The 24,565-nt window shown below is 38.5% G+C and overlaps 1 protein-coding gene across 1 annotated transcript in view; it reads right to left on the reverse strand.

Moving 5' to 3' along the window:
* Nucleotides 1–24,565, reverse strand: part of Duox (dual oxidase) — a 496,654-nt gene that overhangs the window by 89,850 nt on the left and 382,239 nt on the right. The window contains exons 9-11 of the mRNA XM_067142192.2: nucleotides 24,252–24,500; nucleotides 23,887–24,088; nucleotides 11,989–12,315 (exon numbers count right to left, since the gene is read on the reverse strand). Coding sequence (XP_066998293.1) covers nucleotides 11,989–12,315; nucleotides 23,887–24,088; nucleotides 24,252–24,500 — 778 coding nt within the window. The remainder of the gene's footprint in view (nucleotides 1–11,988; nucleotides 12,316–23,886; nucleotides 24,089–24,251; nucleotides 24,501–24,565) is intronic.

The following is a 24,565-nucleotide window of genomic DNA, read 5'->3' on the forward strand; positions in this document are numbered from 1 at the left end:
GATGTGTTTGGATTCTAAAAGATATCCATAAAACTTGAGAGAAAAAGGTAAAAAGATTGATGTAAATTTGATGAAAAGAACATGAACAGTCGTTCTTCACGTGACAAAACATGGCTCTTAGTGTCGTCAGTAGTTTTGTTTCTTTTTTGGGGTGAAACTGATGACTGGGTTTTCCTTTTAACTGAGGAGTGTGGTGAAGTGTTATGACAATGCTTCACCTTTTCTGACAAACAAGACATCTGCACTTAGACTGAGCTTAGGAATTTTGTAAGTCTTCAAAGTTCCCATATGAGAATCCTTACTCACAATTTCACTCCTGAATAAAGTAACCAAAGGGTCCCACTCAAGCAAAATTCTATCTAAACACCTTCTTAGTGATAACCATCCAGTAGGCACATGATTCAGAATTTTCCTGATCTCTGCATTCTGTAAAGTCTGAAATTCTCAGAATTTTCTTTCCTCTTTGTACTCCTTTCCAGATAATAAAATATATCAATTATACTTTCATCTACATTTACGGCAAGCACGCTGCACCCTTCTATGCAGCAAGATTAATTAAAGGACAAGAGCAGCCCACGATGATTATGTTACTATTTTCCCTCTTCAAACATCCTGCCACACCATTCTTTAATTCTACCATTACAGGAGCATTATCAGCACCAAGAGCTAGGCAGTTTTTTAATGGAATGTGGAATTCCTGAAAAGTTGAGAGCAAAAGATTGGCAATGTTAGCTCTGGTAGAATCCTCTTCTAAATTAGGCACAGATAATAGACAACTCTGAATTTCATTGAGTTCAGGCCTAAAAAATGTTATAACAATAGGATACATTTTCAGTTGCTTTTATTGCTACCATCAGTAGCAACAGAAAATGCATTCACCTGCAAATGTGATACAATTTTCGCCCTTTCTTCCAAGCACATTTCTGTAATGATAACCGCTGTTTTTTTCTAACACACCCATATCGTTCAGTGATTTCCGAATCAGGAAACATTTTGCGAAACAAAGGCCCCGCATGGATGCCACAATTTACAGGCAGGTTATGTTCTATGATAAATGACATAAGTAAAGCCTCAGCATTTGTCACAGGATTTATATCATGGTTTTTACATGAAAAGTTCTATTTCTGGTTTCTTTCTACACACTGGACACTCTCCTTATGTTTTCCCATTTGCACATGTTTGAATACATCGCACTTCCTGCTATGCGCAACTGAAAAATCACACATATAGTACAGAATGTGAACATCGGTCCCTTCCTGGATTCACTGAAACATGGAAACTCCTCCCCATAAGCGCTTTTAAACACTGCATCATATTTCTTTTTTGACATTTTGGCCAAAACAAATATTAAGACATACAACCAAGAAGCACTACTACACGACGTAACACGAGCACTTATGCAGGTCCTTCCCCGGGTAGACATCTATGGCGTGCCACTTCTGAGGTTAGGTTACTAGCTTGCGACTTCTACTTCCTATTATTAAGCTATTTGAGTATTTGACTGTATTATAGACCAAAGAGGAGCACATGGCTGGCCACCATGCACCGTACTGCCATCCGGCTGTGATTATTAGAACTACTATCGACCAGCCATACTCAGCCATATATCAATCGAACGAGGAAACGTGCGGGAGTTTAAAATAATACGAAAATTACTGAAACTGCTCTGAAAATCGGGGGATCGGTTCCGGCGATCAGGAAATCAGGAGAACGATGAAAAGTCGGGAGTCTCCTACTTAAATTGGGAGAGTTGGCACATCTACAAGTACCTAATGACTGGTGTATAGGTGTAATAATTCCAGTATTTAAAAAGGGTTATGGGAAGGTATATGACAATTATCAAGAAATTACACTGTAGTTACAAGTAGCCAAAATATTGGAGAGAATGACAGGAGGATGGAGGAAGGGTGGAAATAAGTTTAGAAGATCAGTATGGCTTTCAACAGGCCAGGTCAATGATGGATCCTATAATTACCATGAGATTACCGATGGAAAAAACAGTGGGAATATGGAAAAGATCTGGCGATTGTTTTTCTTGGTCTCGTGAAAGCATATGATAGTGTTAATAGAGAAACTGTATGGGAAACCCTGGAAAGAATGTGAAAAGCAATCAAGGGTATTATTGAAAGCAATGTATAAAAACTGTCCCAGTTGTGTCCAGACTCCAGTGGGAAGAACACATTGGTTTAAAAACTGAACTGAACTGTGTCCACTTATGTTTATAATGGTTATGGATGAAATTCTAAAGAAAACAAAGGCAACACTGAGGGAATATGAAAATATGGTTGTTTGTGGATGACATAGTAATCTGGGGAGTCAACAATACAGAAGTGCAAATGACAATATTGAGAAATACGGTATGAAAATCAGTATGGAGAAGAGCGAAACAGTGGTGATGACAAGAGGAGAAAGAGAAGGAAAAGGAATTGTTAGTGTCAGGGAACAAAACCTTTAGGTTGTTGAATTCTTCAAATATTTTGGAAGTGAAATAATGCAAGATGCAAGGTTGGATAAGGAGATCAGCAGCAGGGTACAAGTAGGAAATACATTCTACCAGAATGTAAGGAACTTCGTGTGGAACAGAAAAGTTCCTATGAAATATAAAAAGATAGTGTACCATAAAACGTGGTAACTTCAGCCACTTTTTCGTATATTTTAAAATTTAAAATGTGAAATATTCCCTCTAATTTTTTGAGAAATATAAGTTCTGACATGTTTGTTCTTCATTTATAAATATGAACATAATTCTAATTATTATTCAGTAATGAATTACGATTATCAAAGGAGTGTCCAAAAAATAACTCAAGAAATGAAGTTTACTTCGATGTTTATTACTTCAACCACCGTGAATGTTTTTAAAAACGTGCAGAATGCTCAGTATCAACAATCACAAACAAATTAAAATGATTTGTAGTGAAACAGATGTATAGTGGTCAAATTCACATTTTCCCCAAAGAAGAAACTATTTTATTTAGCCTACGTGTACAAGCATTGTTTGATGTTACAAATTACATGTTGCATTGCAAAAATATTTGTAATGGTACAAAAGAAAATAAAAGGTACGAAAATCATAAAACCCAATTGTATGGAGAGAAAAGGTGGTCGGAAAAGAAGCAATCTTGTAGACTGTCCTCATAATACACTGTCTTCTAAATTAGAAAATATCTGGGCCGTCAATGAAGTTCTCAAATGTGTATCGTCCATGTCATCTGATGTCCGTCCATTTATCATTGAAAATGGGAACCGCCTTTCCCGTACCTTTCGGGATAAACTTCCCCATTTAATGTTAATGTGCCTTTATTAATCTCTTCTAAAGCGTTCTTGAAGTAAACAGGATTGTAATTACAATACCTACAGCCGTGTAATGTTTTCCTGTATGTTCTTGGCATGGCCGAAGTTACCCCGGAAGAGGACAACTTTTATCAGAAAACTATTCCCTGAAAAACCTATTTAAATAAAATGCATCAAATTGTGTTGATCAGTTACCAAACATACTTACATTTTGACCCCATAAACCACTGGAATGGAAAATCGAATGCTGGGGCTAGAGAACAGTTTTTCTGATGTTACCAGACAAGACAACAGCGGGGCTGCAAAGAAAGTCGTTTCACTCAATAATGAGCCCGCTAATGTTCTTTGGACTACCAAGTGTTGATAGAGCATTCTATTGCATGTGCATTTTAGTTGTTGCAAGTGCTTCATCTTTTTCAGTATAAGAGGCACGAGAAAATAAGTGTTGCTATTCGTCAGTGGCCGAAGTTATCCTGTATTGCCGAAGTTACCCTACTTTATGGTACCACATGTACTATACCCCTATATTAACATATGCATCAGGCTTGGACATTGACAGCAAGAGATGAGAGCAAAATAATTCAAAAGGAGCGAGAGAGAGAGAGAGAGAGAGAGAGAGAGAGAGTGTGTGTGTGTGTGCGTGTGTGTGTGTAAGGAATGTTGAAGTAAGAAACAAAATAGGGGTAGAAAAACTGATTGTTAAGATGGAGGAGTATAAATTGAGATGGTCTGAGGACGGAGGAGAGAAGGATTCCAAAACAACTGTTGGAAGAGGCCCAGAGCAAGATGGACAGACTCTGCCAAGAACAGTGTAAGAAAAAGAGGACTGGAATGGAATACAATTACTGAAGAGGATCTGTGGAAGGAGAGGCAATGGTGGAGAAGTACCATCAACACCCTAACCTGGCAGGAGATGGACAAGGAGAAATGATAAATGTTGATGGTCGTAAGTTCCACCGTAAAATGCCTGATGACACTGCATCTGCTGTTTAGCTACGTTATGGACATTGCTGAAACACACCTGCACCATTGGGTAAGCAACCAGACCTGTTGTGGGATAAGTCAGTTTGTGTTTGTGACTAACCTTGGCAGCATCAGTGTGGTCTTTTCTTCTATGTGCATTTTTTTTTTTTCCTTCATGGTTTCAATCAGGGAATTTCTCCCTAAAAAAAACTGTGTACAGGACAGCCTATGATGGCAAGAGTGGAAAGAATAATGGACTCAACACCAAATAATTGATGGATGACAGTCCAGCACTTTGGCTGAATGGTTAGAGTTCTTCTGTCTTTCAGATCACAGGGCCCTAGGTTCAATTCCCAGCTGGACTAGGGACTTCACTCATGTCTAGTTAATTTTTCTAGCTTGAGGGCTGTGTGTTCATGTTCATCATTTTAATACATATCTTCAAATAGATACAATACATCACATGACAAACCACCACAGAAACACACAATAGTAATAGAAATAGAAATAGAAATATATTTATTTAAAGTTAATTACAAGTAGGACCAGAGGTCCCTTTGGCTGTAACTAACTGCCACTTTAACTTAAATGTATCACCTAACATACAAAATCTAATGAAAGAATACATAAAAAGCGTAAGATACATTTTCCTACTGAGGATATAAGAATAAGATTAAAAACTAAACATCTAGGAGGTTACAATAATACTTTAACATTTCATAAACATACACTATACTAACAAGGAACAGAAGACGAAACAGAAACCTAAGATTTTTAAAGCCGAGGATGAATTAAGAGTAAGACTGAGCATCTAAAATGTATCTAGGGGATTATGATATTTCGTACTATTTAATTAATTTGGTGAAAATTCATTTACATGGCTTAATAAGTGGAAAGGTAGCGGTATTTAAGATATTTTTTCTGAGTTCCAACACTACTTTGCTGAATTTCATATAGTTTAAGATCGTTGTATAATTGAGAGGCAGTGACAATGAACGACTTACTGCACTTTACCGTACGATGCTGTGGAACCTGAAGGGTGTTAGCTGTAAACCTATTGTCCCGGTCGTGCACTTGACTCATCTGAACAAAGGACTTGGTCAAATATGAGGGAGCATTAGATTTTAAAATTCTCAGAAGTAAACAAGCAGCTGAGTATGATCGTCTATCCCTGAGTTTCAACCACTCTGCGGCTTTGTAGTAAGATGTTACGTGACAGTCTTTACGAATATTGAAGATGAATCGAACACAGGCATTCTGAATACGTTGGAGTTTGCTATTATATTTCTCAGAGATATCGCTGTAAATTACAGCGCCGTAATCTAAAATAGGAAATACCATAGTTTGGATCAGCATCTTTCTCACCGAGAAAGGAAGATACGGCAAGTTTCGTCGAAACTGATGCAATATGCCAGACACTTTCTTGACCAAGTGCTTGGCATGACAGGTCCAGGACAGAGTGTGATCCATTAGAATACCTAAATTCTTAACACATTCCTGATACTTGACTACAGAACCGTTTACAATTACTGGAGGAATGTCCCTGTTGAAAAGATTTGATAAGTTTCTTCGATATCCTAGAAAAATAGCTAAAGTTTTGTTTTCATTTAATAGTAAATTATGACTTAGTGTATATTGATGTAGTCTGTCTATATCTAGATTTATTTTACTAATACTTTCGACAACACGATTCACAGGAAAATGGTAATAGATCTGTAAATCATCGGCATACATATGATGTCTCGTGTAGCGTAAAACTCCAGGCAGATCGTTTATATACAGCGAAAACAAAACGGGACCCAACACGGAACCCTGAGGGACGCCAGAATGCACACTAGACCACTTAGAAAAATTTTGTTTGTCAAATACTACACGCTGAGATCTCCCTTTCAAGAACGATTCAAACCAAGAGAGAGCTGATAGAGATATGCCCATTGTGCGTAATTTAGTCAGAAGGAGGTCATGATGAACTCTATCAAATGTACATCCTCCACATAGGGTTGGCATCAGGAAAGGCATCCGGCTGCAGAACCGGGCTAAATCTATTCAAGGTGCTGATCCTACGTCACTGGGAAAGGGTCAGGAAGACTACTACAACAAAGAAGAAGAGGAAGAATTTATGGACATAAATGCAGAGATGGCACCTGCACTGGACATATTTCATGCTAGTGTAGTTGGGCAGTTAAAGAAGCTTGGTTACCTGAATCTGTGCGATATATGGGTTCCATGCAATCTGAGTGATCATAATTTGGTGTAGCACACTTCCATCTGTGATTCATTATTCCGGCTCCTCACAAGGATGATTTTTTGAAATCGCTGGTGACAGGCGATGAAAAGTGAATAGTGTACGACAACATTCAAATGGATAAATCATGGCACAAGAAAGATGAGCCACCCCTATCAGTTCCAAAACTAGGTCTTCATCCCAGGAAGGTTATACCATGTATTTGATGGGACTGAAGAGAAATTCTGTACGTTAGAATTTTTTTCCACTGGCGAGATTATTGATTCTGGCAAATACTGTTCACAGTTGGAATTGGTGAACACAAAAGGAGTAATCTTCCATAGCGACAATGCCAGACCATATACGTCAGTGGTGACCCATCGGATGCCGAGGGATTTTGACTGAGATATGTTGCTCCATCCACCTTCTTTCTAGACATTGCTCCTTCTGGCTATTACCTGTTCAGCTCCCTGCAAAAATTCCTGAATGTCAAATGCCTTGCTTCCTTGGAGGACTGAAGGCTCAACATGGAACATTTCAACAACTAGAACAGCCCTATATTTTGGAGAAAAATGGCAATATATTGTTGATAACAATGGGGCATACTGTGTGAAGTAAGCTTTGTTTAAAATAACTTATTATTCTATTGTCTGTGCATGTCCTTTCTCTGGTATGGGTGACCTTCTGTGTCATGTTTTGTTTCGGCCATATCTCTTACCTGAAGGTGTTTGGCAACTGCTCTGTTATATCTGTGCAGCGGATAGCAATGTTTACGGGCATCATTAGTGGTTGAAAGGTAACGAGGAAACCAACAAAGGTATGAGATTGACCCAATACTCCTCCAAAAGTAGGTTCTAAACTTGTGACATTAACTGAGCACAGTTGTTAGACATAAGTAGGTAGTGCTGTGGCATGATAAAATTCAATTTGAAGTAATTCCACAAAAACAGGTCATTCCTATTAATGAAGATAGGAAACTCTGGTCAGCACAAGACTTCAGTGACAGGAGACTGTTTAGTCATACAGGAGAGTAGTATACACCTAAGATTTTCAGGTGTTGACTGAGATTTAACCCATTTGCATCATATGACGAGCTGTGGTCGCGCACTGTGTTTTGGCACAAGAATCAAATGACGAGCTCGGCTCGCAATGACGCAGTGGCTCCCTCATCTTCATATATTAGATTCCCTTTGGAATATAATTTCTAACAATACACACTGCAGAGAACTAGAGGCATGTATTGTTGGTAAACAATGCTGTCTATTCCTGTGTGACATTGGAATTGTTGAATAACAATGACCTGCGAATTCAAACTTTCTGATCATTGCATGAAGTTTACATAGTGATCTTTTATATTTCGGGCATGCTGATTCCAGAACTGAAGACAGTTTTCCCCTATCGCATCAGGTTTTTGTGCAAATTCATAATAAAAATTTGATAATTATGCAGCATGTGCACATGCAAGATCACTATACACATGTAAAGAATGCTTCTGTCTTATTATTTTCACCCATCTGAACACTCCTTACACTGGTATACTTATGAACATAATATAAAGATATGTAGTGTATTGTGTTGTGTTAACAGATCTGTAGAAAAACACACCCAAATGGACCAAAATTTACCATGCATTAAGCCTCATAACATACTGAGATTGGTTTCAATTTTATAATGTCCTACCTTAGTATAAGAAACGTCTTCGCCTTGCTTTTCATGTGCGAGGAGTAGTTTGACCTTCTCTCTTTAGCAACCAGCAGTAATCTGCCAGCATGTTTTTGTCCCATTTCCTTTGATATCTGCATTCCATTTCCTGTAGATCCTGATGGAATCTTTCTCCTTGCTCTTCGCTCAGCATTCCTAGGTTCTCATGGAAATAGTCCAGATGTGAATGTAACATGTGCACTTTCAAGCTGATAGGAGTCCATCAAGATCCAAGTAAAACTTCTCCCTTATATCATTGTCTGCAGAGTTGGAGCATATACACTGATAACAGTCGCTCAATTATTCTTCATAAGTTTAAGTCTCAGTGACATGAGTCATTTGTTGATGCCATTAAAAAATTGGAGGGAATACTAACCAGTTTGTTCTTTATGGTAAAAACTACTCCATGTTTTTTTTCTCACTTCCTTTCCAGGGAAAGGTGTAACCACTTCCATGCTCCTTCAACTGCCTTTCATCTGCTTGTCGAACACAGCAATATCAATGATGTAACTCCTCAGTTCCTGGACAATAACAGCAGTAAGTCTTTCTGGTCGTTCACTCAGGGGATTGTCCAGTAGGGTTTGCATATTTCATGTAGCAAAATACATTATTCAGTCACAAAAGGTGAAGCCACTGGATGTGGTTAATTTAATTTTGTGTGGCTATTTCTAGCCGAGTGCAGCCCTTGTAAGGCAGACCCTCCGATGAGGGTGGGCGGCATCTGCCATGTGTAGGTAACTGCGTGTTACTGTGGTGGAGGATAGTGTTATGTGTGGTGTGTGAGTTGCAGGGATGTTGGGGACAGCACAAACACCCAGCCCCCGGGCCATTGGAATTAACCAATGCAGGTTAAAATCCCCGACCCGGCCGGGAATCGAACCCAGGACCCTCTGAACCGAAGGCCAGTACGCTGACCATTCAGCCAACGAGTCGGACACTGGATGTGGTGTGCAGCCTAAATCTTGGAAAGAAACAAGATATCTATCCACCATTTGTTTGTAGTCTGAATCCTTTGTGTTTGCAGGAAAGTTTTTGACCACGTTCTGGAATGCTGTCCATGCTGATCGCTCTGCAGCACACATAACGTCTTCAAAATAAGCATCAGAAATAAGTTTTCGGATATCTGGACCTGTAAAAATACCCTCCTTGATTTTGGAATTACTGAGGCCTGGGAATCGATGACACATGTACTGAAAGCATTCACCTTCATTGTTTAGGGCCGTAGCGAATTGCTTCATAAGCCCTAGTTTGATATGAAGCGGAGGTAACAGTATTTTGCTCTTGTGAACAAGAGTTTGTTTTGTTTTGTTTTATGTTTTTCAACCCTACAATCCATTGTCTACGTGGCCATTCTTTTTGAGTCCAGTGATGTAACCTTGCTCAACTGTCCCACTCGCACAGAAAGTAGGGGTGCTTTGTGTAACCTCCTTGTAAACCTAACAGAATACCTATTACTTCGAAATCACCACACACTTGCCACTTGTGTTCCTGGCACTTCACTTTACACAACAGCATTTTGAGATTTCCATATGTTTTCTCACATAATAACTGAATGAGCAACAGGAATGGATGCAAGTTTGTTTTCATTGTGAAGAAGGTCACACTTCAAACTACACTTGGAGGAGTCTATGAAAAGTCTCCAGTCAATAGGGTCATGCTGTGGTGCTCCTAGTTTTAAGATAACGTCCGGAATGTTGCTGCAGTAAATCAAGGATCCCTCTTCAGAAAAGAAGGGTGTAAATTCTTGTTCACGATGTCTGTACCAATAGTACGTCGTCCCTGGTGCCAAAATGTTCCTTTCACAAAGTCTAGACCCGAGTAACTTGGCAGATTCCTTTGTAAGGCCAAGATCTCGAACGAAGTAATTTAATGCACTTTGCTCGAACAGTCTGTTCTTTTTCAACACATTCAAGGGAGAAATCGGTCAGTTAGTGCCCACCATTTCTGCGTCAGATTCAGAAGAGGGACAATCCTGTAAATGTTCTGGACGTTGTGGTACTGGTGTATCAGGGCCATGAGGAAAGGGTTAAATTGCAGATGGAATATTGCTTGTATAACAATGTTACCATTGTTTCTGCTGTTAAATCCCTTCACATTCACAGAACAGAAATAGCAGTGAGTACTGTGGTCTGGGGTTTTTTGCCACACCATTGAAATACTGAATGGCAATGCAGTTCGCTTACCATTCACCCATTGCCGGAACTGCTCTATATATGTTCCAAAAGCCTTACATGGTGCCCACGGCTCTTCTTGGTCTCCAAGTTTCAAGCCAAAGTAGACATAGTAGGCCTTTCTCACAAACTCTGGTTATATTGTGCTGCTATCTCATCAGCACGAAACTTCCACGTACATAGCAGAATATATCTGGATTCTACTTGCAGCCACATCGTGGCATGTTGATAGATGGAAGTTCATTAAAAATATTAACACAGTATGTCACTCACATATAGAATGCTTATGAAGACAAAAATCTCTCTTCACTAGCAAGCGAAACACGACTCAGACTGTCACGGATGAAGCACAATGAGAGAATGACGCCACTCAGCCAAAACCGCGTGTTGCCGGCTCTGTTGTACATAGTTGCCAGCTCTACACTCTGTATTAATGCAGGACTACGAGATGGCTGGAGGACGTCGAATTAATAAAATAATAAAATAATAAAAGGACATGGAAATCTAAATTAAAGCAACACTCTTCTGAACAACGTAAGAAGTGCATTAGTGCATGTGATGAAATAAACGTAATATAGTATATTTGACAAAATGTGATGTGATGGGGAAAAATTAACATTGGATCCTGATTCAGGATGCAGAAGTCGTCCTAAAGAGCAATACAGAATTGGAGCAATGAAACGATCTCAGGACAGTGTAACAGTTTATTTTAATCAGTATGAAGTGTTCATTATGCAGTAGAAGTGGTCTTGCATTAATGTAGATGAGAGATTGAAAGCCTTGTGGACATTGTTTTAGACAGCGATTATGGCAATAATGAAGTTTTGGAAAATGAATCCGAATTCGAGGATAGTGGTAGCAACAGTGAAAGTAACTGAAGTGAGCAGAATATTGAAGAAAGTGAGAGTGAAAGTGCCGTGCCAGGTTCTTGCAAACAAGTGTGGCTGGTGACACAAAAGAACTGCAAAGATTGGAAATTGGAGAGAAAGATGATAATCCTGATATATATGTATACATTTCGTGGATACAGCAGTGTTTCAGAAATATTTACAGATGAAGTATAGTCCACCCACCATCCAAAATTATGATGTTTTTAGAGTACACAGATCCATGGTCTTTTTGAAATTATTTCAAATGAAACATTTGTACTACAGCCAGCAGTCACTCAAGGAATGAAGAATGGGTGTCAATCTTCAGTGGCATGAATGAGGAATTTGCGTAAATTATCTACATTAGTTTTTATTTTATGCATGGTTTTGTGTAACAGGTATGCTCAAACTATGGGCAGGCAAATTCAATCTGATTCTACAGTCAACAATGTGGCCATTTATTGTGACTTGAATGGGTTAAGTCAAACTGGAGTATGAACCATGAAAGTTATATTTTTGTAGAAGAACCATTTTGAAATTAGTGTTCAGCAGTGTGATGGAGGATTCATCATCCTTAGCCATTATAATTTATATAAGAGGAGCTTTTTCTCTGAAACACGTTTAGATCAATTTCTATGCTAGCTTACCTCCTCTAATTCTTCAGTGATTGGAAGAATTCAAGTAAATTTATAGTTAAACTTTCAAGTCTCTAGCAAAACATAATAGGGCTATATTATCACTTCATTTTCCCCATAATTTACATTATTACCTGTGACTCTTCCACTGTTACAGCTTCGCAACTCTTGAAGTTGACTGTGCGCAGCTTCTCACCCTTACGATCAACTGTGTGCAATGCTGCCTCTGGTCCAAATTTCACTTTCACCAAGCGTCTGTGATTAGCGTGAAGCCACTCGCGCACTGCCATCTTATCAACAGATGGCTTCCCAGTAGCATTGTTTTTCAACTCCTCCTGCTGCATTCGCAACCGACGACGTTTCCGGTTCTGTAGCTTAACAACACCATAACCAGCTCCTGCACACAAGATGGGGACAAAGCCCAGAAATACGCAGGCATAGATGTAAGCCAGCTCGCTACCCTAAAACAGAGATTAATAAGTTCAAACCTACCCTATGAGTAAAAAATAGCAAAGAATATCAAACACCAATAACATTACTAAGAAAATGGAAATCAGTGTTTTAAGTCTGTATTTTAATGACAGTGATGATGACAGAATTTCTTTTATACAGTGTATTTGGTTACTATTATAATAAGAGATATTTTGTAAGGAGGCAGTGACCATGCTGAAGGCCACTGCAGTCTCTCTTAATTCTGAGAATTTTTAAACCCAGGGCCTATACATAGGTAATCACAAGTTATTTTCTAGGCTTACACTATAACATGTTAAACAGCCAGGCTTAGAGGCTCTTCACCATATCTTTAGACTGGTAGAACAAACCGAGGCTCCTATAAAAACTCAGAAGCTCTACATTATTATTGTTATTATGACGATCATCATCATCATCATCATCATCATTAAATACATACAAACATTCCACCAGGAACACAGGTACATGAATTATTTCTTGTGTTTTTTCCAAGTCTTACAAGACATAAATAAGTAACACGCTTCAACCCGCCTCATCTCATGTTTTTACAAAGTCTCATAGGAGGCAGACAGGCAACCCACTCCAAACCTCCACAGCCAGGCGACTCACAGCACTCGCTGCTACCAAGGTCAAGTTATGTCACACGTTCTAGAGATTTTCATGTTGAAAAATTTAGAAACTTCCATAATAATTGGCCTAGCGATTTGAGAAGTACGTTACTGTGTGCGCTGTAACATAAATGTCTCCGTGTTCAAATCTCAAACATCCATGCAGGGAAACGGGAGATATTCATTGAGAAAGAAATCGTGTTGTTGGACGACATACAAGCCTTGAGAGTATAAAAGAGAACTGTCTGGTCAGTGCATTCAGCATTCATCGTTGAGAGTTCTGACTCATCAGGCTCACCATGTAATGCCGCGATATTGCTCGTCTGAACAAAGTGCTGTTGGATGTCTACTAGAAATTCTGTTCGAGTGAACTTAGAATTCTGTGAGTAAACTGACGTTAGAATCTCTTGTGTAAACAAGGATATACAAAATTTTTGAGTCTTTGAAATATTTTGGACCGGGCGAATTGGCCGTGCAGTTAGGGGCACGCGGCTGTGAACTTGCATCCGGGAGATAGTGGGTTTGAATCCCACTGTCGGCAGCTCTGAAGATGGTTTTCCGTGGTTTCCCATTTTCACACTAGGCAAATGCTGGGGCTGTACCTTAATTAAGGCCACGGCCGCTTCCTTCCAACGCCTAGGCCTTTCCTATCCCATCGTCTCTATAAGACCTGCCTGTGTCTGTGCGAAGTAAAGCTACTAGGAAAAAAAAGAAGAAAGAAAAGAAATATTTTGGTAGACAGTGGAACTTTGAATCTATACAGTGAAGTGTCATGTTAATCTACCCAGTGTTAATGTGTGGTGTGGCCTGTCATTGTGCAGTTTGATTGGCCCATTCTTCTTTGAAGGTACCATAACTGCTGAGGTGAATCTTCATATGGTGCTAATATCGATTTTACCTGCCATCCGAGAGGTGTTTGGAAATTAAAGATTTTACCTACAACAAGATGGTGCTCTGCCTCACTATCATAGAGATGTCAGAGCCTACTTAGATGAAAATTTACCTGGACGATGGATAGGTCAAAGAGGAGTTGCTGAGTGCCCACCAGTCTCCAGACCTTACACATCTTGACTTTTACCTATGGCGGACCTTGAAAAATGAAATATATTGACAGAAGCCAGTTACACTGAAGAAGCTACGAGAAACCATCGATGCATTCTGTGCAGCTATCAAACCGGCAACACTGACAACCGTAGTTCGATCAGCAGTTCAGCGGCATTGATGTCGTTTGGATGCTAATAGGGGTCACTTTGAAAACATAAAATAACCTTCCTGCCAGTGCAAGAATTGCAAAGGTATGTCATTTTGTTCCATCAATATTGACTATCAAAGAGTGTCCACATTTTTTGGATGCCTCTGTATTTCTCACAAAATTAACATTCACTTCATTAATCCTGTATGGACAACTGTCTCATTCTAGGTGTAAATATTTTTGAATAGTACAAGTGATTTATAGACTGTCAACTTACAAACAGCTATTATTATTATTATTATTATTATTATTATTATTATTATTATTATTATTATTATTATTATTGATATGATACAACACTATACATTACATTATTATTACAGTGTAATTTAACATTTCTATGAACCTATAGTATTTCAGTGCTTAAAAGCAGAAACTCGTGCATTTTAAACATCAGTGTTTATTTGACAGATAAACTCTCATTTCATTATTTCCGAATGGCAAATAATAACCGTTTGAGAACATTTGAACTCAGTTTCACTTTCAAAGGTAGCAAGAAACCACAAAGTCTACTTCATTTTAAATTACGCATTCTCTTCAAATAAGTGTTTAAACTCAAAGAACTGAACACAGTGACAGACTAGTGACAAGTGATAATCGTGTTTAAAATATAAAGTGAACGTGCTGATTCGGGGTACTTAATAAAGGTAGACACTCGTGCTAAGTAAAATTACAAGTGAAGTGACCCCGCGACGAGACCATCCAGAGCTTCCAGATCGATCTACGAGGGATCATGGTTCTATGGTGATGAGCGGCCTGCGTGGGACCATGGTGCCCTCGTGATGTGCAGCCTGCGTGGGACTGTCGTGCCATGGTGGACAACGCCTGGAGAACTAGCTCGGAAGCAACCAGAAACTAGTATAGAAGTGATACGAATTTATTTTGCTAATACTGAATAAATACAAGTTTAGGGAACAGACTTCAATTCTTGTAGATAAAACCTGTCCATTTGTACAGTGCTCTAGCATTCACAGTCCATGCCCTGTTCAACAATCTGAAGATGAGCAACGTATGCCATACATCATTTGTAATGTTCCAAATGTTCCATGGAGGACGAACGACGTATGTTGTACGGCGTTGAGTTCTAATGCTTATATATCCACTTCAAGGTACTACAAACGTTAGCAGAGTGCTGGAACACATTCTACTGTGCTTCTAGTTCATTAAAAAATACTAGGTAGCAGCACGTCATCGGAACTTAATTCTATTATGATACTAAGTTTGTACTACTGAGGCAGCTTCATAGCCACATGTAAAGCCGACTAGAGCCAAATTCCGCAATAAATGTAATTTTCATTTCTCAATCATTAGTATGTGTTGTGTTTCATAAATGTATCATGGTGTGTGTGTGTGACTACGCAACTTTTCGTGTTTTTAATATGCATCATGAAAATTTAAAAAATTGGAACTGGAAAAAAGAGTTTTTTAAATTTATTTGTAAAAGTTTGTGGTTTTGCTCCAATTTTGAAAAACAAGGTATGCATGTGTAGCTCAAATGTTGCTGAATCCAAAATAGGTTTGTAACTTTAAATAAGGTTATCAGTCATCTGTAATAAAATAACTTGTCCTGACTGACTGACTGATTCATCATCGCGAAGCCAAAACTACTGGACATAAAGAAATGAAATTTTGGGGATATATTCATATTAAGATGTAGGTTCTCGCTAAAAGAGGATTTTTGGATATTCCGTCACTAAAGGGGTGAAAAGGGGGGTGAAATTTTAAAATGTGTGTATCTATATCTCAAAACTTTAAAAGTTTACATATGTAAAAACTGATATTTAGAATCTTCTTTAAAAATAAGGAAACACGTATTTTTTTGTTTTCAGAAAATCCCAATAGGAGGGGGTGAAAATGGGTGAAAAAGGGGTTGAATGCCTTCAATCAGGATACCGATACTTATATCTCAGAAACTGAAGGTATTACAGACCTGAAAATTGGCTTTTTTTGATCTCTTTTAAAAATAAAGATACACGTATTTTTTGTTTTTGGAAAATCCAATTAATGGGAGGATGAAAAGGGGGGTGAATTTTTAAAATGAATCTATCTATATCTCAAAACTTTGAATGTTTACATATATAAAAATTGGCATTTAGAATCTTCATTAAAAATAAAGAAACACACATTTTTTTGTTTTCGGATAATCCCAATAGGAGGAGTGAATAGGGGTGTAAAATGGGTTGAATGCCTTTAATGAGGATACATATATCTCGGAAACTGAAGACATTACAGAACTGAAAATTTGTATATGGGATCTCCTTTAAAAATAAAGAAACGTATTTTTATGTTTCTGGAAAATCCAATTAATGGCGGTTAAACAGGAGTGACAAATTGGGGTGAATTTTTTGAAAGACTATATCTACAGAATATCTGAGAAACGTAAAATTTTACAGACATAAAAATTGGTACTTGGAATCACCTGTAAATGTAAAGAAACATAGGTGGTTTGTTTTTGGAAACTCCACTTAAGGGGAACTAAAAAGGGGGTGAAATTTTAAAATGAGATTTTCTACAGTATATCTCAAAAACCTTAACATGTTACACAAGTGAAAAATGGTATTTTTTCTCTCTATTAAAATAAAGAAACTTGTATTTTTAGTTTTCGGTAATACCACATGGGTGGAGAGGGGCGGGGGGGGGGGGGTAAAGTGACTGAAAATTGTGTAGAATTTTTTAATTAGGCTACTGTTATCTCAAAAATGAAGATGTTACAGACGTGAAATTTGATATTTGGAATCTTGCTTTAAAAGTAAAGAAACACGTATTCTCGGAAAATCCAATGAAGATTGGTGGAGGGGGGGGAGGTGAAAGAATTGAAAAATTGACTTAATTGTATGAGAATACTTACATCTAATAAAAACTAAAGTTGTTACAGACGTGAAAAATTGGTATTTGGATCTCCTTTAAAAACAAAGAAAAACGCGTTTTGGGGGGGGGAAATCATCTTGGAGGGCGGGAGTTGAAAGGAGTTGAATTCCTTTCACGACGACACATAAATCAAAAAATTAAGAAGTTAGAGTCATGATAATTGGTATTTAGAAGATCCTTTACTATAAAAAAAAACAAGTATTTCTTGCCGGAAAATTAACTTGGGGGGGGGGGGGAGTGTGAAATGAAGTGATAAAAGTGAATTATTTTTATGGGGATACTTATATCTCAAAATTGAAGGTAATAGACGTGAACATTGGTGTTTAGAATCTCCTTTAAATGTAAAGAAACCAGCCTTCTTTTATTTTTTGGGGGGGTGGGTGGGGGGTAAATAAACTTAACGGTGGTGAGGTGTAAAAGGAGGCGAGACCAATTGATTTTACTGTTCATAATGTAGTTATAAGGAGCCTTCGTTGCTCTGGCGGCAGCGCGCCGGTCTCTCACAGCTGGGTTCCGTGGTTCAAATCCCGGTCACTCCATGTGACATTCGTGCCGGACAAAATGGAGGCGGGACAGGTTTTTGTCCGGATACTTCGGTTTTCCCTGTCATCATTCATTCCAGCAACACTGTCCAATATCATTTCATTTCATTTTTCATTCATTAATCATTGCCCCAGAGGAGTGCGACAGGCTTCGGCAGCTGGCACAATTCCTATTGTCACTACTAGATGGGGGCTTTATTGATTCCATTCCTGACCCTGTCGAATGACCGGAAACAGGCTGTAGATTTTCGATGTACTTATTCTGACCATAAACCGATCATTTTTAATCTTTCCTTGGTTCGTTTTCAAGAGCCATCTTTTCCTTCGGAGAACGTTCTTAGATTACAGTAGATTCTCCTGACAGATAAATAAAAATTTAAACACATTTTAAATAAACGATAGGAATGAGATTGACCGTCCATTTGTTCACCTCTATAATAAGGTCAATAATGCACGGAAGTATGTCATTCGTATCGCCAGAAATCCCGCACACTTGCCTACACGCGACAATGGTGCTGGTCACATTGCCAACAATGACAATGGCAACAGGTGTAATTTACCGCCAAGTAGCGATCTTGCATCTTGCTGTGGGGTCCAGAACATCTATAATAATAATAATAATAATAATAATAATAATAATAATAATAATAATAATGTTCTGGACCGTCGTCAAATGTGTGGTCCGCACTGGAAACGGGTCCTGGATGGGTAATGACTAAGAATGCAGTCCGGCCGTGGGTTCAGTACCACCAAGGCACCCAAGACGACACCACGCCGGATCTCCTGAACGATTTGATCCATGTTAAAAATGCTTATAGGAAAAGATGGCAAAATTTAGGGACCCAACTGACCGGGTGGAATACCTGGACCTAGCCCGGGAAGTACAAAATCGATTGCTGGAAAGAAAGATTGAAAAATGGGAGGAAACTTGCCCTAATCTATTAGAAAACAAGTCATATCGTGAATTTCGGCGGATTATATATAAAACAATAAGCATTCAACTATAAATTTCAGTATAACAACATAGCGAAGCACGGGTATCTTGCTAGTTATTGTATAAAAACGTGAACATGCACTAAAATACTCAGTCCACAGTGTAAGAACTAACTTCACCTGCTCAGTCTTCAATGTGTTAAAGTCATGCTCCAACAAACTTTCAAGTAGTATGGGCAATTTACTGGTACATACATACATACATACATACATACATACATTATAGCCTGTTAATGCCTATAAGGATTCAGTTAAATGGCCATGACACTTTAGCATAAAACATCCATTACTAAGGAAAACTACTACTGTTTCAGCGTTTTATGATTAAGATAAATATTTGCTAGAGTAAACAGAAAATAACCACACAAAATACTTGCTTACTTCCATAAACACTCAGACAAAATGATTAGGGAGATAGATGCCAAAAACAATTGAATATAACATACTGGAAAGGAACAAAGAGGTGGCAAATCAAGTCATATGTAGAAAGACAGGAACATAAATATGAACACACAATATACCCACTGACAAAAAAACGTTAAGCACCTGGAAGGAATGGTGCATGGTAGACAATTTAGTAAATGTGCACATCATCAGCAGGTATGTAAATTATTAGTTACAATGATCTGTGACAGAATGGTCACCGGAGTGCATTAGTATTCTCATCATGTGACTATGGTTATTATGCTGGATGGGGTGTGCAGTGTCAGATGGTTAATGAGCGCCATGAATGACCACGGAGAATACAGTACGCTCGTGGGAGACAACGTTAACATCACTTGACAGATTTTGAAAGGGGCCTCATTGTGGGTGCATGTGGCCGGCTGGTCTAATCGTGCATTATCTAGATATGTGGGACTTTTTAAATTTTTTTTAAATTTACAATTAGCTTTACGTTGCACCGACACAGATAGGTCCAATAGTGATGATGGGATAGGAAAGGCCTAGGAGTGGGAAGAAGCGGCCATGGCCTTAAGGTACAGCATTTGCCTGGTGTGAAAATGAGAAGACATGGAAAACCATCTTCAGGGCTGCTGACAGTGTGGTTCAAACCCACTTACCAGTTTTTCCTGATTTCTTATGGACTTTTTAATTGGAATTCTCTCTTTCTTCTGTTGTTCAGAATTTTTGTGCATATGATTCAGTATTTAATAATTACCCCAAAGAATGTGCAACCCTCAATGGCTTTGACTCGTTAAAATTACTGCTACTCAGCAGTACAGAATTTTGCAGGTCTGGAATATTTCCAGCACACATAGTATTTCATGCATTCAGGCCCAGGAGAATTGTATTTTCTCCTTGTTACCCTACCATTCATCTTGAAATATTTCTTTGTTCATACTTCACATATTTCAAATTTTGTTCTTGTCATATTTTATATAAATATTTTTAAATCTCCTGGGGTTCTTGGTCACTCTTTTTGATCATTAGACAGATAATTGACTACTATGTCCAGTATCCCTCAAGTCTCAAGAAGTTTGTTAATGTAACATCAATTTTTGATAATCTACATGCCAAATATTAGCGAACTGACAAAGTAAACTCGTGTCCTCATCCCGAGGTGGTGCAGCTCAGGTACACCCCAAAAGGAGGTGAGCTGTTTTTACCATTTCAACCACATACCAGCCCTCCTACCATTCTTAAATTTCTGGCAGTACCGGGAATCAAACCTGGGCCCCCGAGGACGGCAGCTAATAACACTAACCGTTACACAATGGAGGCAGACAGCTAACCAACATAATATATTTTTTTGCTAGTTGCTTTACGTCGCACCGACACAGTTAGGTCTTATGGCGATGATGGGATAGGAATGGGAAGGAAGCGCCCGTAGCCTTAATTAAGGTACAGCCCTAGCATTTGCCTGGTGTGAAAATGGGAAACCATGGGAAACCATCTCCAGGGCTGTCGACAGTGGGGTTCGAATCCACTATCTCCTGGGTGCGAGCTCACAGCTGCCCACTCCTAACCGCATGGCCAACTCGCCCGGTACTGACATAATCAACATAGAATTAAATACATTCTTGTTCTCTTATAACCATTATTTCTTCCATACACGATCACAATGATACTGAAGATGAAGCAAAGAAATTCTAATTAATATTAATATCTCGAGGTGGTGATTTTTCTCTATACTTATATTACACTAAATGCTTATAAAACCTTGTACTTATGTATTTGCACTTTTCACACCTCACTGTTTAAGGGGTTTTTAAAATGAGATTAAATGCAAAATGCTGCCTCTGTGGATCCGTGGTAGAGTGTCGGCCTCCGGATCCCAAGATAGTGGGTTCAAACCTGGCAGAGGTAGTCGGATTTTTGAAGGGCGGAAAAAAGTCCATTCGACACTCCATGTCGTACAATGTCGGCATGTAAAAGATCTCTGGTGACACATTTGGTGTTTACCCGACAAAATTCATTAAATCTCAGCCACAGACACCCAAGAGAGTTCTGGTTTATTCCGTCTGCCATCTAGCGGGCCTAGAGTAAAACGGAACATCGAAATTGATGAGCAGACAGCCAGATGGCGTCAAATTGAAATGTCTGCGCACGGTAGCCGAGGCCATACGATTATTATTATTATTATTATTATTATTATTATTATTATTATTATTATTATTATTATTTAATGCAAAATGTACTCACAGTGTGAAATTTATATTAAAATTCAATATAAATGTGAAAAAGTTTTTTTTTAACATAAAACTTAATTCGTGTTTCTTATTGTTCTCCTAGAAAATTAAACTGGGGAGTTTGTGCACCCTTGGACTGCCTACAAAAGCTGTTGGCTGTTAAGCTCAAATATCCAGAGTTTACTCAAGCAGCTCTGCAATGTATTTGGGGTTCTACCAAGATTGTAGATGCTGAAAGATATGTAAGGTAAGGGTTATTCTGCCCGATGACAGGTCTGAACCTCCGCAGAGGTGTTCCTGAGCCGGAGTTTATGTGTGGTAGGGTGGCCAGTTCCTTTCCGCTCCTCCATTCCCTTACCCCCTCCACCAACAGCGCGTGGCAACCCATCCAACTCCTGACCATGCCCAATGTTGCTTAACTTCGGAGATCTCACGGGATCCGGTGTTTCAACACGGCTACAGCCGTTGGCCTAAAAGATATTCCAGCAAATAATACTTTATTGCAAGTGATAGGAGAGCACAAATGACAGAACAAAATGTTCAGGCAGGGTCTATGATTTCCTTCAACAATGAACATGATTCAAGTTCATTTTTTTAAAATAATTATTCTTGTTTGCATCAGTATAAGTTTGTTCCATTCTTTTTTTTGCTATGTTTCAGCAAATATTAATTTAAAATAAATGTACAATTTTATTTTTAGTTTACTTTATTCATTCTTATTTTACTGTTAACTCCCTGCAAATGCAATTTTAATTATACTTTAACTGAGCAAACTGCCTATGTGGATTGGGTCATGTACAGTGGCTGTCAGCTTGCATTCAGGAGATAGTAGGTTCAAAACCCTACTACTGGCACTCCTGAAGATGGTTTTCTGTGGTTCCCCATTTGCACACCTTAATTAAGGACATGGTTGCTTTCTTCCCAGTCCTAGCTTTTTCCTATCCCATCCTCACCATAATGCCTGTCTGTGTTGGTACAATATAAAACAAATAGCAAAAAATAAGAAATTCACATTGATATTGCCACAGATATTATCTGTTTATTAAAATGATTTCAAATTATATGTTTTTCTTAAAAGGCACTAAATTATAAATATAAAAACTCTACAAAATACTAAATGTGCAAATAAAAATGCTAAATTTCTGATTTCAAGATGCTAAATATATCCAATTCATTTCAGTCCATTAACCCCTCACGCTGACAATTTAATCGAGAGCTGCTCACTTCTCGGGCAGTATTTAAATTGAAGGTCAGCAGAGGTTTAGACACCATCAAGTTAAACAATTCATAACGTTAAATCTACGAAGTATAATGTAATGAAAATTTTAGGACTACTTACTGAGATCAAGTCCAATGTTTCTGAGCTATATATGCTATGGCTGCCTATTCAGAGTTGTCCATAATCACATGCAGTATTTACAAAAATATATAATTTGGGTAAGTTCCAATTCTGAAATTTGTTTCTGGTATATTTACAGAGAAAGCAACATTTACATGAAAATTTCCGTTTATAATTTCCAGGAAAGGCTGAATTTTGAAAAGCTTTTTAAGTCCCGTGTATGTATCCCATGTAGAATTATGAATAAAATGTAAATATCACAAGATGAGATCAAACCTGTCCCTTGCCATCGTTTGAGGGAATATAGGTTTTTTAGAAATCCATCCCTGGTGAAATAGCTCTTCAGAGTGGGTTTCTGACCCCATGGACATTGCAAGCCCTAAGAACACGTAAATTTCCTCCCCTGTCACTGGCTTCCACTTCCAGGTGCGCGACCTTGGTTTCAGGGGCGCTCCAAGTATACACTCTGCCGCGTACCTATATGTTTTTCGAACAAGTAGGTCAATCACTTTGTCATGGAAAAATAGCAGAAAGCATCTAAAACAGACGCGAGATGCTTTCTTGTACCTGGCATACCCGTGAAGGGGATCTTTTGTGTGCTCACCACAACCACTGAACAGTGGACAAAGTTATTACAGCTGAAGCTAATTATTCTTCATCTGCGCTGTCTGCCACTTCTTCAGTAACCTCGTGCTGTGCATAGTCAGTGTCCGTATCACTACCGAAAATATCGCTTCCCGGTAAATCACTTCCACTACTGTCATCTATCAAACCAATAATCTCCGTGTCCGTAAGAGAATGAGACGGCCCAGCCATTCCTCTGCGACTGAATACCTAGCCGCTAGCCTGGGAAGCAAAAAAAATTAGTTCTAATTATGAAACAGAGATGGCATGAAAGTATGTAACTTATTGATTCATAAGGTGAAAATAAATCTCACGAAGCAGCAGTGTTACACAAGTAAGCATTGTAACTTCTGCTTGCACCAGCTGTTTGTGGTACGTCGAATCGTCTGAACGAGCAGAGTCCCGTGGACGTGATATGTACGTTGAACTGGCCTGAGTGGTTAATACCCAATTTCACATATTACACCTCAAAACAGAACCAATGTAAGCCAAGTTTTAAGATTTTCCTTTTTTAATGTTTACAATACAGATAATTTATCAATAGCGACTATAAGTATTGTAGCTCTTAAGTTCTTTCTGTAAGAGATACTCATTCTACAGTTGCATGCACACACGCACGTGTGTACGTACCACACTCCATCCACATAATACTTTTTATTTTTATTGTTACACAACAAGAAACATTATAAAGATGATTAAACTTACTTCAAAATAGTCATATCCTTGCAGATATTTGCATGGCTCCAGTAAACTTGTGTTGAGTTGGAATGGCTGAGGACAAGGATCACCATTCTTCCAAAAGAATACTTTTTTCTGTATAGCTTCGGGCGGAATATCAGAACTATTAACAATAACATCCCATAATGTGACTCGCCGCAGATCTTCAATTTCCTTCTCTGAGAAGATACTGTAGGGGAATTACCAAAATACAATTTTTATGAGTTACATATCATGTTAGCCATATGTTTATGAAATAGGATGCATCCTTCCAAGAATATATCATGTAATAATAAAAATTCACATACAAGACACTATTATGAGGGAAAATGAAAGAAAAAAATACCTCTTACCCATTATCAACGTTTTCAAACCAAAAACGGTCTGCATCTCTGATACGAGTGAACTGCTCCTTAATAATAGCAGTGAATAGCTCGCCTGGCCCATCCTGAGATTCCAACATGCCTCCAATGTATACATCCACATTATCCAATCTATTATTATAAGCAGCAGCCAGATTACGGAGAAGTTCAGGGCGCTCTGCAAAGAGTCTGGGATTGATATCGGCCCAATCCTTTATGCGAGGTAGTCTGAAGTATGTTCTGTCATAAAAGCATAAAAGTTTTCATAGAACAAGTATACAATTGCAGAAACACAATGCAAAGTG

The sequence above is a fragment of the Anabrus simplex genome, chromosome 2 (genome assembly GCF_040414725.1).
Source record: "Anabrus simplex isolate iqAnaSimp1 chromosome 2, ASM4041472v1, whole genome shotgun sequence".
In the NCBI taxonomy this organism is placed as follows: Eukaryota; Metazoa; Arthropoda; class Insecta; order Orthoptera; family Tettigoniidae; genus Anabrus; species Anabrus simplex.